Source organism: Oryzias latipes, chromosome 20 (genome assembly GCF_002234675.1).
Source record: "Oryzias latipes chromosome 20, ASM223467v1".
Lineage (NCBI taxonomy): Eukaryota > Metazoa > Chordata > Actinopteri > Beloniformes > Adrianichthyidae > Oryzias > Oryzias latipes.
In genome coordinates this window covers 10346444-10363808 of record NC_019878.2, presented here as the reverse complement: position 1 = coordinate 10363808, position 17365 = coordinate 10346444, and the positions used below count along the sequence as shown (strand labels likewise).

Sequence of the window (17365 nt, the reverse complement as noted above, 5' to 3'; positions counted from 1 at the left end):
TTTCTTTTTTCACAAAGCTGAACGCAAAACCTGCATGCTTGGTATGTCATCAACAGGTCGCAGTGTTCAAAGAATATAACATTCAGCACCACTATGAGACTCATCATAAAGAAAAGTTTCACAATTGCAGTTTAGAAAAGAGAAGAATTACCAACTATTAGCTGGACTGAAAAACAACCGTCTGCATTCAATGCAGCATAGACATCAGTGATGGAGCAGTGACAGAGACTTTATTGTAAACACATTGGTGCAAAGATCCAAACCATTTTCAGTGCCCCAAAAACCAGTCGACCTTTGCTAACACGAGTCTGTCAATTACGATTCCAGATCCAACATCTCTGAGGAGACATGGACGCCAAATGAAGGAATGCAGACATTTATTGCATTTTGGGTCGCTATTTATGAAAACACCAACAACACAGATATATACAGCTGTGCATTTTTATTAGAGATGTTAGAGAGACAGTCACAGCTGAGTTTCTGGACACAACAACAGCTGATGACATAGTCATCTCTCTAGTCACTGCGCCAGACGATGTTGTAGTGAACTAGTCATGTGATGTCAGTCTGGTCACTGATGGCATCCTATCAAAGGTCAGGAAGTAGGCAGGTGTTGCCACAAAATTCAGGCATAAACCAGGAAAAGACTCTTGGACATTTCACTGTGCTTTGCACACTTGAATGACAGTAAATGTGTTTCTGTACAGGGTTTGAATCCTATATTGACGGTCAGGTGATGTTTAAGGAGTGAAAGGGAGGTTAAATGATTATGTTCACAAATGTTAGCAGGTCTAATTCAGTTTAATTTTTAATGGTTTGGACATTTACATTTAAGGCACGGCGTTTCGTTTTTTTCTGTTGCCCCTTTTGAGTTTATTATCGGGATTGCTTCAGTATCAGATGTCAAATATTCAGTCTGTATTAAAATTGAATAGACCAACTTTTTTTGAAGTGAAATGAATTTTATTTGAGATCCATTGGCCTCTGTGAATTAATGTGTAGTAACAAGTGATTAGTTGATTAATGAATGTGTAGTAACAAGTGATTAGTTGATTAATGAATGTGTAGTAACAAGTGATTAGGCTACTATGTTGGTTGAGGCATTTTTCCCAACTGAGTAAAAAAAAAAAAAAACAAAGCTGTTATTTTGCTTTTATGTTACTGGTCCGGCCCAGTTGATATCAGAATGTGGCCCCCGTACCAAAATGAGTTTGACACCCCTGTCTTAAAATATGTGAGTTGTACCTCAGCCATCTGAGTGGCTGTGTCACCTCTGGCTCCCAGCATCACCATAGCCAGAGCTGAAGAGATGCTGAACGGAGAGAAGAAGATGTTTGTAGTTCTGTGGTCCTCACTCAGCTGTCTGAACATAGCCAGAGAGAAGCTGATGTTGGCCTTGGAGAGAGGATTGATGGATGCCATAGTGTCTGATGATGAGAAAGGAGGAAAATATTTCAGTATTTCTTTGTCAGATATCTAATCAACCACAAGGGGGCACAATCTGGTACCTTTGTGTCTTAGTTCCAATTCCAAGTTCCAAGAGGTGAACAGGAACAAAACTGGTTCCTTGAACACTTCTTGGTGTATGCAGCCAGTATTTTCGTTTTCGTTAATCTAATTTGTCACATCTAAACGTGGTATTTAAGTTTGTTTATTTGTGTGTTAATTTGACTTTGTGACTTTGTGACACACATTTAGTTTAATTGAAATTTAATAATAAAAATAATAATTTAAAAAAACGTCAAACATAGGCAACTTTATTGCTCATTTTTAACAACTTGTATTATCCATCCATCCATCTATCCATTCAACCATTTTTTTTATCTAATTTTTATTTTGTTTTAACTTTTTGTCTTTTATTTTAGGTTTTACATTTTAAGACCAACACTTTGATTTGCTGCATTTTATTGAAAGTGCTTTATAAAAATGGCAATTTAAGAGTGAAGCTGTTCTTTCTCAGTGGACTTTGTGGTTATCCCCACATCAAAACTTCAAAGTTTACTAAACTAAATGTAATCCATGAAATCTGTAGAAAATCAAATAAAAAATATTATAGTGATTTTAAGATTGTTACATTTTTTCCTTTATAATAATAATAAAAAAAACAGATCTACACAATCAAACTGCACGTGTGTAGTGTGCAAATGTTAGTTGGTTAGTGGAGCTGCAAAAGCGCTGTTTTAACAAACTTTAGTGCTGTAACATAACATTGTAAAGCTCACAGCTGTAACCCGGGAGAGAAGAAGCGTCCAGCGAAAAGAAGAGTCATGCTGGAGTTATGGCGGAAGAAGAAGAGGAAAGGACGGTTTGCAGTAAAGGTGGGAACTCGGTGGCAACACATGCACAGTGATTTCCCGCACATAAAAGAGGCGGTAGCAGCAGCTGCTTCCGTTCCCTCCTCGTTCACCTCCACAAAGGCCTTGTGGGTCGCCTCAGACAGAAACAGATCTTTGGTCGCAGACATGCCTGGAAAAAAAAGGGAATGCCGTCATCAAAAAATATGAAGAATACAGTAAAAATTTTAGTTTTTTCTAAACAGTGTTAATGTTTTGTTATAAACCAGGCAGAGTTCCATGTGTCTCACCAGAGAAGTCACATGTCATTTGATTGAAAGCATCTTTCACGCCCATGCTGGTCAGGACGTTGCTCAGGTTGTACGTCTCCTCCAGCTTGAATCGAGGCACTTTTACTTTGACATAAGTCAGAGGCATTTGGTCTGGATGAGTCCACTCCATGAATCTCTCACAGGTTAAAACTCTCTCCAGCTGAAAAGGTGAAACAGTACATGTTAAAAGCATAGGTTTCATCTTTTTTTATGTTTTTTTAAAAGTGTCCTACCTTCTTCAGACCTTCTTGTTTGGGTAAAAAGATGAGCATGCTCAGTTCGTTTTCTATGTAAGGCATCTCCAGGATCTATCCAGAAGAGATTTTTGAGCACAGTTTACAAAAATATAATGATAATAATCATACTTAACACTAATGTTAAAATAAAGTTATTTCAAAAATCAAGTGACTACTCAAGTGTTGGATGACCTGGCAGTTGACTTTTTGGACAAAACCAAGACGGAAGACACTTTTCTGCTTCATCATCTTTACAGACTTTGAGCGAATCTAGCAAAAACAAGATGTCTGTTGTCATACTTCGTTTTTTTACTAATAGCGTTCTCTTTTTTTTTCATGCTTGGGTTACCATGGTGAGTTTAAATCGAGCATCGCGTGTCTTAGAATTCATGAAAGGTCTGTTCCAGGTTCCTTTGAAGTAGATGGCGTTGACCAAAACCAGGTTGGTTGCTGCTTTCAAATCCGCTTCAGAGAGGACATCTTTGATTTTTCCTGGTAAGAACATTGAAGACACTTGGAATAAATGACAACTTCCTCACCCTATTAGAGAACAGTCAGGATCATGTGACACACTGATGGTGCGTGAGTGAGATCCACCTTGGGTCTGCTTCTCCACTCAGCTGTTGATCTTGATCCTGGCTTCCTCGTATTTGTTTTTAAAGTCCACAGACTCCAGTTCTGCTTTGTAGCAGCTGCTGGTTTGTTTTAAGAACTCCTGAAAACACATGAAACCATCCATCAACGATTAAGTCAATGTGTGGAGATAAATCAACTGTCAGCAGTGTCCTGGATCTCCAGTGACTGACAGTCAGAGTCCAGTAAAAATGTTGTCAGTGTTTCATGAAATGCTGACCTGAAGGAAGAGGAAAGACTGCTCTCCATACAGCCTGTTAGCAACACTGAGCAGAAACCCAGCTCTTGGCTTGTTCAGCTCCTCCAGTAGTTGTTGGAACAGAGAGTGGACTTCCTCCTGACAGTCCTGGGTCTTCAAACACTGTAAACAGTAAATGTGTTACAAAGATGCTGTACACAATACAGAACTTTTAAAATGTTATGTTTGTGTGGTTTCAATCAGAAGATCAGAAACTCTTAGAGTATGTGAGTTGTACCTCAGCCATCTGTGTGGCTGTGTCACCTCTGGCTCCCAGCATCACCATAGCCAGAGCTGAAGAGATGCTGAACGGAGAGAAGAAGATGTTTGTAGTTCTGTGGTCCTCACTCAACTGTCTGAGCATAGCCAGAGAGAAGCTGATGTTGGCCTTGGAGAGAGGATTGATGGATGCCATAGTGTCTGATGATGGGAAAGGAGGAAAATCATTCGGTATCAAAGGGCCACATCCATGCGTTGGTCCCATGTTGGAGAATGGATAGATCTCATATAATTAAGAATAGAGTCCTGACACAGAGAAAAAGAGAATAATTAATTTTATACTGGTCTAGAAATTCCCCTTATAACACAATCTAACAACAATCTATTTATTTTAATAAACAGCGTGTTTGTATTCATGAAATCATTTTAAAAAACAAACTTACTGTCTGCTCTTCAGTGTCCAGGAATTAAACCAGGGCGAGCAGTTGTGTTCTCCAGAACCCCCCTGTCCCCTCCCCTGCCATCCCATCCGCAATCTCCTTTAAGTTCCCTGAAGTGACGTCAAGCTTATTTTTTTCCAACTAAACCTTTATTTAAATCGAACACCGCTTTTTTTCTTCTGTTTTAGCCGCACTGATGTTGCCAAACTATGTATATGTCTATGACCTACACAGACTAACTCAGAATCGTCACTCAAAAGTATTGAAGAGCAAAAATGACAAAAACATGGAGTTAATTGGACATAGGCCAATGAGTTATTCATATAACTCGTTGTCACCCCCCCCCCCCACACACACACACACACCCACAGCTTTATTGAACATAGTATTAAAGTACAAAACGCAACATTAGGGAATCAAATAGGACATCAGCCGTAGTAACCAATGTTATCATTCCAAACTTATGACTCATTGTTGTATCCCTTTTACAAAATTCCCTGAATTGACGCCACACTAATTTTTTTCACTAAACCTTTATTGAAATCGAACAACGCTTCGTTTTGAAGTTTCAGCTGCACCGATGTTGCCAAAGAACGTAGAGTTATCTGGATCATCTGAACTGATCTGAACAAAATGTTTTGATTTTTAGACCAAAAAGTAAAGAAATTTTAAACACATAAAATTGTAAACATGATCATTAGTAATGTAACAGAAATAATACATAACAAATGGTTATTGTCATAGTGTTATTGAGTTAAGTCAGTTAAAATGTAAAGAGAGAACATGGATGTCTTTTAGGATCATTTTTAATAATAATACAATAATTCACTTTATTTCAGACTCGAATGAAGAAGACAGGAGATAGAAGAAGACAGATACAACATAAACAGTTACAAATTTAAAAAAACTACAAGATAAGATATAAGATTGTACTTTTGGATTTTAAATGTTTGAATGGTCTGGCACCTCTGTATCTCTCTGAGTTGTTACATGTGTATCGTCCACGTCGAGTCATAAGATCTGAATATCAAATGCTGTCATGGTTCCCTGGACTTGGCTTGTGACTCGGAGAGACAGCAGCTCCTAAACTCTGGAAAGTTCTCCCCTTCTTTGTGAGGTCTGCCAGAACCGTCAGTGATTTTAAGTCACTTTTATAACTTGTCTTTTTAGTTAGGCTTTTAACTCCAGTGAGCAGATTTAGTGGGTCAGTTTGTTAATTTTATTATTTTGTTGTTTTTTGCTTTTATTGTTTCTTTATTTTATCATATTGTTTCTGATTTTATTTGATTTTATGTTAAGCACTTTGGTTGCCTCTGCTTGTATAAGTGCTATACAAATAATAAATTGATTGATTGATTGATTGATCAGTCAAAGCACTTTTGTTATAATCCACTAGATGGCAGTGTGAGACACAAGATGCTTAGGCTACTTAGGGAGATGCGAGTGCGAGGGAAGGCTCAAAGGCAGACAGTTACAGACCTCTCCAGTAGCTGAGAAGGGGAATCAATGGCTCTGTGGATCAAGATGAAGGACCTGACCTGGACCTCCAAATGTTTGATGGCTGATCGGGTGAACCTGGGACGCTGGGATTTACCGCTGAACCCCCTGGATTTGTCTTGGACAGCAAGACACTGAAGACGGAGGGCACCCACTTGAAAACTCTTCAGATGTCACCATTCATTTGCCTGCCACAGTGTCTCATCTTACTGGGGGATAATTAAATCTACCAATAGTCCTACACAATAAATCTAAGTTTAGGTATGTCTAATCCTCTGGTGGGACAAATGTGTGTATGGAAACTTTTTGTACTAAACATTTGCCAACATGTGCAAATAAATAGATCTCTCAGGAGACATGACAGAATACACACAAACACCAATGCAAATATTTGGAATAATTAAAATAAAACAAGGACATTTACAAAATTAAATGTTTTAGTATAAGAAGCAAACAAATGGTCCCTTCAGTTATAATGAATTTTAACAAACATCTCAGTTTTTCTTGTCTTCTATATGCTTTAAACACATTGAAAATGCCACGTGACTCCTTAGTTCTACAAACTTCAATGTTTTATTTAATAATTTGGGGATTTTTTTTGTACAAATATGTCTGTTTATAACAAAACCATGCTGCCTAATTAAAAAATAAGTGAACCAAATAAATCTGGAAGAGAAAGACACTTGAAATCTAATTGAAATCCACAGTAATATGAAGGTGTCATGTAAAAGTAGCTCAAGTCCTGTTTTTCACATCAGGCACGCCTGTTCGTGTCACTTGATCTTGACAGTTAGGCGGTTTTGTTTTGGCGCTGCCTGTGGGGTTTCATTTCAATGATTCCAGGTGACACACCTAGATTTACAGTCCCAACTAAAAAAAACAATTTATACTAACACTGAAGGTCATTTTTGCGTTAAGAAGTACAAAACCCTACTTTTAAAAAAGCTTTTTAATTTTCATTTTTAAATAAAATTACAATTTGTATTTACACCTCTGACTTTTACTTCTTTCTTGACTTTATTTTTTAAGAACGACGAAACAGCGCCCTCTTGTGGTTACAATGGCAGCTAAGCTTGACTTCAAACAAGCTAACAGAAAGTGGTCAACAGAGGAATGCAGCAGATCAGCAGCAAAAGGACAATCCGCCTTGCAGGCTTGATTATTTTTATGGAAAAAAAATCGTTTTGAAAGGGGAGGCCACTCTGAATATAACGGTGAGATAAACGCTCATTTTATTCGGCGGTATCTTTCCTGTCTTTAGCCTGTTAGCTAACCTGACCACCATGATCACACAGACAGTGGATTTCACCCAAACCTGTTAAACACAGGTCGTTTTTGTCTTATCTACGTTATTATTAGTTAAAAAAATGTTCCAGACCAATAAAAACAAAAAAATGTAGGGGCTTTTTTTTTTAAAGTGCCTTTTTTTATCGGTCGTAATTCATTTTTAAAGCTGCTTTTATTTAAATTAAATTGTTCGAGAGTCAGGGTTAACGTTATTGATGGTTGTTGTTGCTTTTTGTTACATTAATGTTAGAAAAATAAAAATGCTAAATGTTTTTTATTCACAGAAAGGAAAACTATCATTTATCTGGAGTTTATTGTGTTGGTTTAGGATGGTTTATATACCACGTTATTTTCCTTCCTGTTTTGGTGTTGATATTTTTTTAATGTTTAAGAATAGAAATATTAATATAATATTTCATTATTTATTTTTTTATTTACTCTTTCACAACACATTCACAACACAAACAAATTTCTAATGCGACTTTATTAACTTTTTAAATTTATTTTTTAAGTTTTTATAAGGATTTCCCCCTATTTTTGTATAGATTAGTTTCCCTGACCTCCTCTCTGAACTCTTGGACAGGTTGCCCACAAATCCTCAGTTGTAAATTACAGATTTATTTAAATGTCAGATTACTTAAATTAATCTTAAAGCTTTTCACCTTTTATTCTAAGAAAACTCTTGAAAATGTTGTATTTTCTTACAAGAGAAATTCAACCTTTAACAGAGTTCATTTACAATTTTTACACTTAGATCATTTAACTGAATGGCAGAGGGCTTACAGCTGTCAATATCTAAACCTTTGCTTACCAAAATTACCTAAATTCACTGATATATGTTGAAGATGAGAGATTTATAAAGTTTAATGTTTGGTTCTTTTTCTTTAGGGTCTTCTAAATCAATGTAAGTGCCACAGGTCGTTCCTAGATCCTATCTCCAAAGCCTTACTGGCAAGACGGGTGCAAACAACTCAGGAAGATGGCGTCACCTTTTGTGCCTGTCCCGGTTCCCATGGACAGAACCCTGTCAGGTGGTAGAAGCAAACCCAGGCGGCCACAGCGAGCGGCGTCTCTTGGAAGCGTCTCCAGCAGCTCGGAGTCTTCATCCCCGGTTGCCCGGACGACAATAAAGGAGCAGGATTCCCGGTTTCAGTCCAGTTGCACGGACGGCACCCCGCCACCACCGGTGCAGAGCCCGGTGACACGGGCCCGGATGAACGGACCCCTGGAGCCGTGCGTGGAGTTCTCAAACTGCCCTCATTCTGCGTGCGGTTCTGCAGGCAGCCAAGAAGCAGAGGAGAGGCCAATCACCCCCACGGTGCTGGGCTACGAGGTCATGGAGGAGAGGGCCAAGTTCACGGTACCAAGCTGGAAAACTGATCATTTTGTCACCATGGTTACTGATAGTCGTACAGTTTACTCACCCCAGAAAAAAAAGACAGGATTTCTTAGTATTTTCTTTGTAAACTCATACATTTTTATTTCATACAACTTCAAAGCTGCATGTTTGTGTCCTCCAGGTCTACAAGATCCTAGTCAGGAAGAATCCCGACCAGAGTTGGGTCATCTTTCGAAGATATGCAGACTTCTCAAGACTCAACGACAAGGTCAGTTGCGATGGGCCACGTGTGGACGCCGCTGCACGAGCACTTCAAGGTCACCTGAAGTTTTCCCCTCCTCCCCCTGTTTTCAGACTCTTTATCTGCCGCTTGCTTTCAGCGTGTTTGCCGTCGTTCTTGAAGGGAACGTGGCAGATTAGAGCCGCACAAAGAAGCTGGCTGTTCATAAACAGCCTGAGCCAAGCAGGTGATCGGCTCTTTCGGATTTGAAAAACAAAGAAAGAAGGAACATTGTGGGGCCTTTGACTGTATCAGAATGAAGAAACAATTTTGTTATTTATCAATAAAAGATAAAATGACCATTTCGTCAAAACAAAGGAGGCATTTTATTGGAGGTTGTTGCTGTAGACAAGAGGATATAAATAGAGATAAAATAACTGACTTGAAGGCAAAGGAGAGAGAACAGAACCTAAACTGGGAAATGATTGTCTCAGTTCCAACGCACTTTTATTTTGAAACTGCTCAGTCATGCTTTTCTATTCATGCGGCCATCCTGCTCCTTCAATAAAAGCATTTCCAAGGTCTTTTCTTGAAAAGTACCTCAAACCTACAAGTGGGGATCTTTAGGTACTTCATGATTCGACCTGATTACGACTCAAGAGCCGATTCAATTATAAAATGAAAAGATAAAAAATGCATTCTGAATATACGCATTTTTAAAAAATGTTTTCTCTTTTCTCTACCTACTTTCCTCCCCCCACCATTTGTAAAAATTGAGCTCTAAATTTTATTTCTGAGTAATTCTTTATCCAAATCACATCAGAAGCAGAACAAAAACAGTTTCAAAAAGCTTGTCCTTCATGTGGGCACCCCTAAGTTTCTTTGTTTTTCCTGGAATGCGTTTCTTTTTTTAGGAGTTTTTCCTTACCACAAAGGAGGGTTTAAGGGCAGGGATGCCCAGTTCAGTTCAGGTTTTTTTTTCTATTGAATTCTTTGTATTCAGGATCCTCTTGATTTATGTTTTACTTTACAATTACTGGTACGAAGCCCATTGAGACGACTGTTGTTGGGATTTTGGGGCATACAAATAAAATTGAATTTTTATGGAATAGTTGTGATATTGAAACTACAGTCGGCGAGCTTCCTCACAAACTTGGTGTCCTGAAAGCAGCTCCCTGCTCCGCTCCATTCCGATGCATCCACGACTAGATCCATGAACGCCTTTGTTTTCCTCGTCTGAGCCGGTGTCCGGCTCACAACTGTCCGGCTGGAAAACTCCAGTATTGCTCATCGTTTTTGTTGCACCGCTAACGTTTGGGCGTGGGAGGGCTTGTAAGCTAGCAGGAGAGAAGGTTCCTGGTTTTAAATAAAATAAATAGTGCCCAGCGAGTTACTGAATAATATGTAAATACAGCGTAGAAGTTTGCAACATGATCATTTTGGTAGGATGCAACTTACACACCTCATGACTTTAGTCCAAAAGCTTTTGGCCGTCAACGCTAAAAAAGCCAAAATCCTTTCAAACATTGGCTTTAAGCGAAGGTGGGGGGGTCGGATCACGCGGGCTGTAAGGTCGGCCACGTTTGTGTGCTCTTCAAAACTGTCCAACGGAAACTGCGCCGTGTTTACGTTCCAACAAATACTTTTACTTTAAATCACATGAATGTTTTGAATCTTGATTATTCAAAAATTCCCAAAGCATTTCAGAAATGTTTATGGTACATTATCAAAGCATCTACTAACCATTTTCTCCCCCACACATACCCAGACTAGGCCTTTATTTCACCCTTCGTGACATTGTCTGTATTTGTTGTCCTAGTCCGGCCCTTGAATTGCGCACACACAGTTCTCATGTTTTGCGTCTTTATTTCAGCTGAAGGAGATGTTTCCTGGGTTCCGCCTCTCGCTGCCTCCTAAGCGATGGTTCAAGGACAACTACAACAGTGACTTCCTGGAAGACAGACAGTTGGGCCTGCAAGCTTTTTTACAAAACCTGGTTGCACACAAAGACATTTCTAGCTGGTATGGAGACCTTCCACTACTGAATTGTTGCTGTTCTTTTAAGAGAACTTTGGTTTTAAATATGGTTGATGAATAAACAACACGTTCCTGTTAGTAGAAGTAGCTTTGAGGGTGTGGAGAACGGGATTTTTCAGTGTTTGCTTCTCCTTGCCAGTGTGCCGGTGAGGGAGTTTCTTTGTCTGGATGATCCTCCGGGACCTTTTGATAGTCTCGAGGAAAGCAGGGTAAGTCTGCGCATTTACTAAAACACCGGCAAAGATGCAGAAAACACAAATACTTTTGAACTCACTGAGAGCTTGAGATGGGAAATTCACTCTTTTAAGATTTAGAGCTTGAGAGTTTTTCTATTTATTAAATATATTTACACTTCTGATGACAACATGTCACGTGTGTTTATTTATCTCTAAATTCCCAGCAACTGCAAAAAAAAAAAAAAAAACTAAAGATCATTAAAATCCTCTAGATTTTGTAAAAGTATTTTAGCAGTTTCTGTGGTAGTAGAGTTACAAAGTATTTATGGTGCAAATTACAACAACACAACCAAAACAACCAAAAATCACAAGCCTCGACAACCAGAACAAAGAAAAACACCCTAAACAGAACAAAACATCACTACCCACAATGCATCTTTGCCATTACAGGTCCTGCAGTGGGCAGAATCATTAATGTATATTTTAGAAGGGTCTAACTAAGACTTTGTGTTTTTTTGTGTGTGTGTGTGTGTGTGTGTGGGTGTGTGTGTGTGTGTGTGGGTGTGTGTGTGTGTGTGTGTGTGTGTGTGTGAGAGAGAGACATAAACCAAGCCAGCGACATGAGTTTTAGAGGAAACTCTGGCAGTTTTTCCCGGTTTACTGTCACATTATCTTTTATGAGACACCCCGTTAGTTCCTGTTGGTCAGATGTTCCTGAGTAAGTCTTATTTTGATGAATCTCACTGACAGTAATGATGCTTCACAGACCTCCATCAGCATATCAGCTGAAGGTCATGTGCAGTTCAAGGATTGCAAGTCAAGCACTTTTTAAAGAGATTTCAAAATGAAAGTGGTGCCTGATGGGAAATAATGAGTAAATACAGGTTTGAAAAATGTTCACTTCCATAAATGGCTTTTAGGTTTTCCTCTTGTCATTTATGTCTGAGTTTACTCACTACTTCCTACTTAGCGAACCCTATAAGGCATTTGCCATTTTGTCATGGTGCTCGAATCTACTATTCCAAAATCCAGGAAACTGCCCAGAAGTCTCCGTGAAAAACTAGTGTGCACGGATGCTCACTAGATCGGAGGATATAGACTACAGTTTGAAAAAGTTATCATAAAAAAAAAAACTTTACATTAGTTTTTTTTATAAACCATCCATGTTTTCTCATCAGAACACAGTGGATGCATAAATAGTTGTTTAAAAATTTTCATATTTACGAGCTTTTAACGTCAGCAAATAGGTGACGATATATTTGGTGTTTAAAAAGAAAACAAGTACTGAACATATATAGTTTTTTAGGCATTATAGAGTCGTGAGGGAAGTCAGACGTAGTGATTGTCTGTTGTTCAGAGGATATTTATTTAAAATGCTTCTCCACAGAGAGGTCAGAAGGTTGTTTTTTAACTTTACTACATCTAAATATGAGTTAAATGAGAAACATTAAACGTTTTTGCATTAAGAGAAAATTCTCAGTGTTGGACGACTTTGGGGTAATTTGCTGTTAGTTGGCAGATTCTCTATTTTTATTGGTTTTCTTCACTGATGCAAAATCAAAAAAGGATGACATTTTTTTAATTATTTCCTTTCAGGCGTTCTGCGAGACTCTTGAGGAAAGCAATTATCGTCTTCAGAAGGAGCTGCTGGAGAAACAGAAGGAGATCAGCGCGCTGAGGAGGAGGCTGGAGGACAGGGAGCAGCTCATCCTGCTGCTGGAGAAGCACATCAAGTAAGTGGAAGGCGGGTTGGACGCACATTCAGGCTTTGTGTTTTATCGAGTCCGTTCCTGGTGGACTGATGGACGTGCTCGTCCCGCAGTGGTGAGAGAGTGAGCCCGGAGTCCCCCTGCGGGCTGTCGGCACGGGGCAGCGAGAGCAGCGCCGAGGTGGACGTGCAGTCGTCTGCTGTGGAGGCCGATCAGGACGTCCCTGATGAACACGGGTAAATGACCGTCTGGAGACGGGGAGGATGAGGAGGAAAAAAACTATCAGATGATTTAATTAACTCAATATTTTTAAGCTTCTTTACCAATTGTATCCTGTATTTTAAAAAGCCTCGATTCTATGTACTAATATATTACACATGGCTAAGCCTATTTAAATTATATACACATATTTAAAAGAGCAAACTCCAAAAAAAGCTTGTTAAATAACCATTTCTTTGTTTTATTTGTTTTAAAGTTTTGACAAGACTTTCGAAGAAGTTTCGCTTTAAATTTAATAAATACTTTTCAGAAAAACAGTAAATTAAAAAACAGAAATTAAAACTAAATAAATATTTAGTCTTTTTTATTTTATTTCAGTTTTTGTAAAAAATAGAGTCCACTCCACTTACTGTAGTGAACTTACTGTTTACTTTGTACTGAATTTTGGAACTTAGAATGGATTTCATTCTGTTTACTAATTACATTACACAAGGGAGAGAGTTTTTATTAAAGCAAGGCTTATTTATTTTTTTATTTTTTCAAAAAGGGTTTACATTTTTCGATGACACGAGTGGAAAAGTCAGCAGTAAAAGCAGTAAGACCACAGTGGTTCTTTGGATTTTGCATTTGTAAAAAATTAAACGTCAGAATATGGGTTATATTATTCTAAAGATGTGAATAAATGCAGTAACTAGTAAAGTGTCAAGTCCTAGTGAAGCAAAATTAAAAGCAATAATTAAAATATGAATGAAACATCTTGGTTTGTAGACATCACAACTGGTCGGACAGTGGAAACAATCTGATAACAGATCAAGGATATCAATAGAAAACTACATTTCAAAATAAAAGTGAAAACAGTTATCCTGTTTTTTAAACAATAAAGCTAGAGGTAAAATCATGGAGTTGGACTTCTAAACTTGACTGCATATTTTTTATTATCCCCCCCCCCCCCCCCCCCCCCCCCCTACATATTCCACAGCAGCACCGCCCTCCTTTTGCCGAACCCCGTAACATGTAAGGTTCCGGCTCAGAAGCCAAACTCACGATTCCCGTCTGTTGTTAAATCCGGCCTGGGTTGTGATGTGGGGGTGTTTTTGCAGGAGGGGGTTCGCTTCCTTCTCTCTTTCTGAATGTGCTGTGAATTGTTGCATCTGAGCTGTCTGTCTGCACTGCCTGCTCAATATTTGCAGGGTTTTAATGACAGATGGGGTGAATTCCCTTTCAAAGCCTTTAGTTTAAGGGAAAAAAAACATCTTAGAACAGATTTTATTTGTGATATTGAGACTTCTACGGTTTACATACATGTAAAAGCTAATTCATTACAGGGGCTATAACCACTGAGGTTTAAATTGGCTTGAATTTGACTTGACCCCAGCTGTCTGTGTTGTACTGTGACCTTGTTTGGCTGAACGTCTGTGTCTAACATGCTGCCAGCTCTGTCCTGTCACATGGTGATGTCTGATAAAAGTGTGGGCGATGCTAGTTTCCTTGGATTTCATGGTTTTCTGTCTTTGCACCTGTTCAAAACATCTGTCAGGAAGTGACAGATGAAGAGTAGTCGACGAGAAAACCTGTCATTGTTTTTCCAAAATTAAAAAGAGACGTTCTAGTAGTCTTCCTTTGCTTTCGTCTTGGTTTGTCCAGCTTTCGGTCAGCTTTTGTTTTCCAGAAAACTGAAATCTTGTCCACAGTTGTGACGTCTCTGTCTTTTGTTTCAGGTGTGAGGTCCGGACCGTTCGATCCTCCGTGTGTTGGTGCGGACCAGCGCTCAGCGTCTCTCCTCCAATGATCCAGGTCCCTCAGCTTTACAAGAAACCTGAACACTAAAAAGTCCTCCGATTCCCTTCCTTGTGTTCCTTCTCAAGCAAAACGCTGCTACTCCATTCTCAACTTTTTGTTTCTGAAATTCTTCAAACATTTCATATTTCAACCACTTTTTTTAATTTAATGACTATAACTGTTATTCAAGACTTTAAAAAACTTGTAAAAATACTTGAAAAACCCTAAAAATTCAGTCCCTTTCATTTTAAAAACATCTACAGCTTCCAGTTTGGATTGATATGCTTGATTATCCAGCAAAATGTTGGCCTTTTTGGCTAAAAAAAAACCTTCAGAAAACTGAAAAAAACTTCTGAAAAATGGTCGAAAAACCTTTCAAAACTAAGATTATCTACACAAAAACCCCTCATGTCGTTAGTGTTGACCGATTTCTCTTCTTTCCTATGAATTGGCCCTTTATCTTGAAAAACCTGTGAGAGCTGCAGCTGTTAAAGGACTGAGGACTGCAGCAGGCTGACGTCATGTCTTCTTTCTGGACTGCCATCAGCAATTAAGGGTTTAACTTTAGACAAAGCTCTTCTCGAAAAACTGTCTGTCACTAAGTTTACGTTTAATTTTGTGTGTGTTGTCAGTGCCAGATGTGAACTGTGGTTTAAAAAAAATCACCAATTTATACACCAGTTATTTATTTCACTGTCTCGATTTCAATAGTTCTAATGACCGACAGAAAACCTTCAGTTGATATATGAATACGCGCATTTATGGCAAATCATGTTTTGCTTGTAGATATTTTAGAAGATTTTTTAAGCATGGTTTTCCAACGCTGCTACTCGTGGATTTTGCCTTCAGACAAACGATCGGGCCTCAGAGGAAGACACTGGGACATCCTTTAAAGGCGTGTTGTTCAAATCTCAGCAGGTGAAACACACAAGCATCTCAAAGAGTAGATCCTTTGATGTCCATAAACATCAGGACATGCAGAAAAAAAGCCTTCAACTTCCACACTTCCAAACGATTTCATTTTCCTATCACCACTTTGGCGGCTGTGGTTCACATCAAGGCAAATAAAGTTAAGATGAGGCGTAAAAGTAGATCGAGTACATTGGTTGCCATTGGCAACAAATCACCAGTCGGGCTCTTTGGCTTGTTTGCTCTGAGACTGTTCTTGGGAAATCACCCACCTAAGCCATATTTTCTGCCTAAATAATACTTGAAGGACATGCTTTTGTGTAGAAATGATGCTATAACCGCTGTTTTTCCTCTTTCCTGGGCCGGTTTATGAGGAACAAGATATTTAAGGTTTCATCGCGTCATTCTCGGCCTCCAGCAGGTCATATAATGCACTTTATGGATGAATGGCGATTGTTAGGATGTTATTTTTTTACTACCTTGAAACATAAAACATGTTTTGATCATCAAATGTGTTTCGACCTCCAACTGGATCAGATACGTTTAAATATATGTGTATATATATATTTGATTTTTCTCTTTTTGGTGTCCTGTACTTTACGTCAGATGATCTACTTGCAAAGCAAAGTGCCTTGAAGATGTTCTCCTCTTGGCTTTTCTTTGGACGTGTTGGAATAGCTTTATAGACGACAGGAAACATGTCATCCTTTTCACCCTGATGAAGATAATCTTTTAAAGACATTCATGTGTTTTCCTTCTTGGTTTAGTTTCAAGATGAGATGTTTTTGTAATATTACCTTAATGGACTCTTAGATTCAGATATGCACCTGTAGTTGCACTATACAATATTTATGAATAGTAGTGTTATAAGGCTTCAGATTTAAAGGGATAACTTGTGGAATAATAATAATAATTTTAAAACACTGTTGAACAATATAGGGCAAAGATGTTTGTTATATAAAAAGGTTGACACAATAAAAAACACTTTGACATATTAAAAATATTGTCTGTTTTTTTATTTAGTGTAAAAAAATGCAGAAAATTTTGATTAATTCGTTTTTTCAGCTTTATCTGTCCACAAATGATGTAACAATCTGGAGAAAGGTCACCAATGTGACAAAACTGTTAATAATGTTTGTCATAATTATAGAAATGGTTGTGTTTGTGACGAAAACTAGGAAGTTGGTTTGATATTTTTTTAAAATATTTTTTTTTACTCATTTTATTCATTGTATTTTGAAAGAAGAGAGAAAATGGCATAAAAACATCTGTTGATCAAAGCACTTGATCACATTTAGTTTTCCCTAGATAAATATAAAATAGTTGACCTTAATGACAATTTAAAAATTAAAATATCTCAACAACAAAAACATTTTTTCAACAAATTCATTTCATTTTGCTTTTTAATTTGTGTTTTATAAATCAACTTAATTTTACAGAGATTTCTTATCCATTGTTTCAAGCAATTTCAGCAATAAAAGCAAAGGTTCATAAAAGAGAAATTCCTATATTTTAAATGTATTTAAGATATTAATGTATAAATGGATTAGAAATAATAACATAATTGAATAATCATTAATAGACATTTGTGTTTATACATACAAACTGTAAACACACATGACATATTTAATCAATAAAACATGATTGTCAATGATGAGGATTATTTGAGTTTTTAATTGGTCAATTTAAAAAAAAAGTTTTTAAATTTGTAATCTCTTAAAATCAGTAAAAGGTAATATATGGAAAAATATTAGTTGAACATTGCTTTACATTAAAAATATCCCCCTTGAAAAGACAAAAATGTCTTTTTTATCAGAGGTTT

The 17365-nt window shown here is 37.8% G+C and overlaps 1 protein-coding gene and 1 pseudogene across 3 annotated transcripts; one reads left to right on the top strand and one right to left on the bottom strand.

The window, feature by feature from the left end:
- Positions 1–1146: 1146 nt before the first annotated feature.
- LOC101169985 lies at positions 1147–4638 on the bottom strand (annotated as a pseudogene).
- A 2255-nt stretch (positions 4639–6893) lies between these two features.
- Positions 6894–16544, top strand: snx16 (sorting nexin 16). Of its 3 annotated transcripts, none has more exons than XM_011488758.3 (9): positions 6894–7082; positions 8044–8515; positions 8676–8762; positions 10588–10736; positions 10891–10960; positions 12524–12660; positions 12750–12872; positions 13838–13869; positions 14574–16544. In XM_011488758.3, the coding sequence occupies exons 2-9, from the start codon at positions 8135–8137 to the stop codon at positions 14642–14644; spliced, it is 1050 nt and encodes a 349-aa protein (XP_011487060.1). In that variant the 5' UTR covers positions 6894–7082; positions 8044–8134; the 3' UTR covers positions 14645–16544. The 3 variants fall into 3 exon arrangements, with proteins under 3 accessions (XP_011487060.1, XP_011487059.1, XP_004080983.1); XM_011488757.3 differs by having other exon boundaries at positions 6895–7082; positions 13835–13869; XM_004080935.4 differs by lacking the exon at positions 13838–13869 and having other exon boundaries at positions 6897–7082; positions 14574–16538.
- Positions 16545–17365: the final 821 nt, after the last annotated feature.

What these genes read in the sequence shown, in the direction of transcription:
- snx16 (XM_004080935.4), top strand. Translation starts at nt 8,135, where the DNA reads ATGGCGTCACCTTTTGTGCCTGTCCCGGTTCCCATGGACAGAACCCTG. An exon ending in AGGAGAGGGCCAAGTTCACG is followed by an intron (nt 8,516 to 8,675) that starts GTACCAAGCTGG and finishes TGTGTCCTCCAG; the next exon opens with GTCTACAAGATCCTAGTCAG. An exon ending in CTGCTGGAGAAGCACATCAA is followed by an intron (nt 12,661 to 12,749) that starts GTAAGTGGAAGG and finishes CTCGTCCCGCAG; the next exon opens with TGGTGAGAGAGTGAGCCCGG.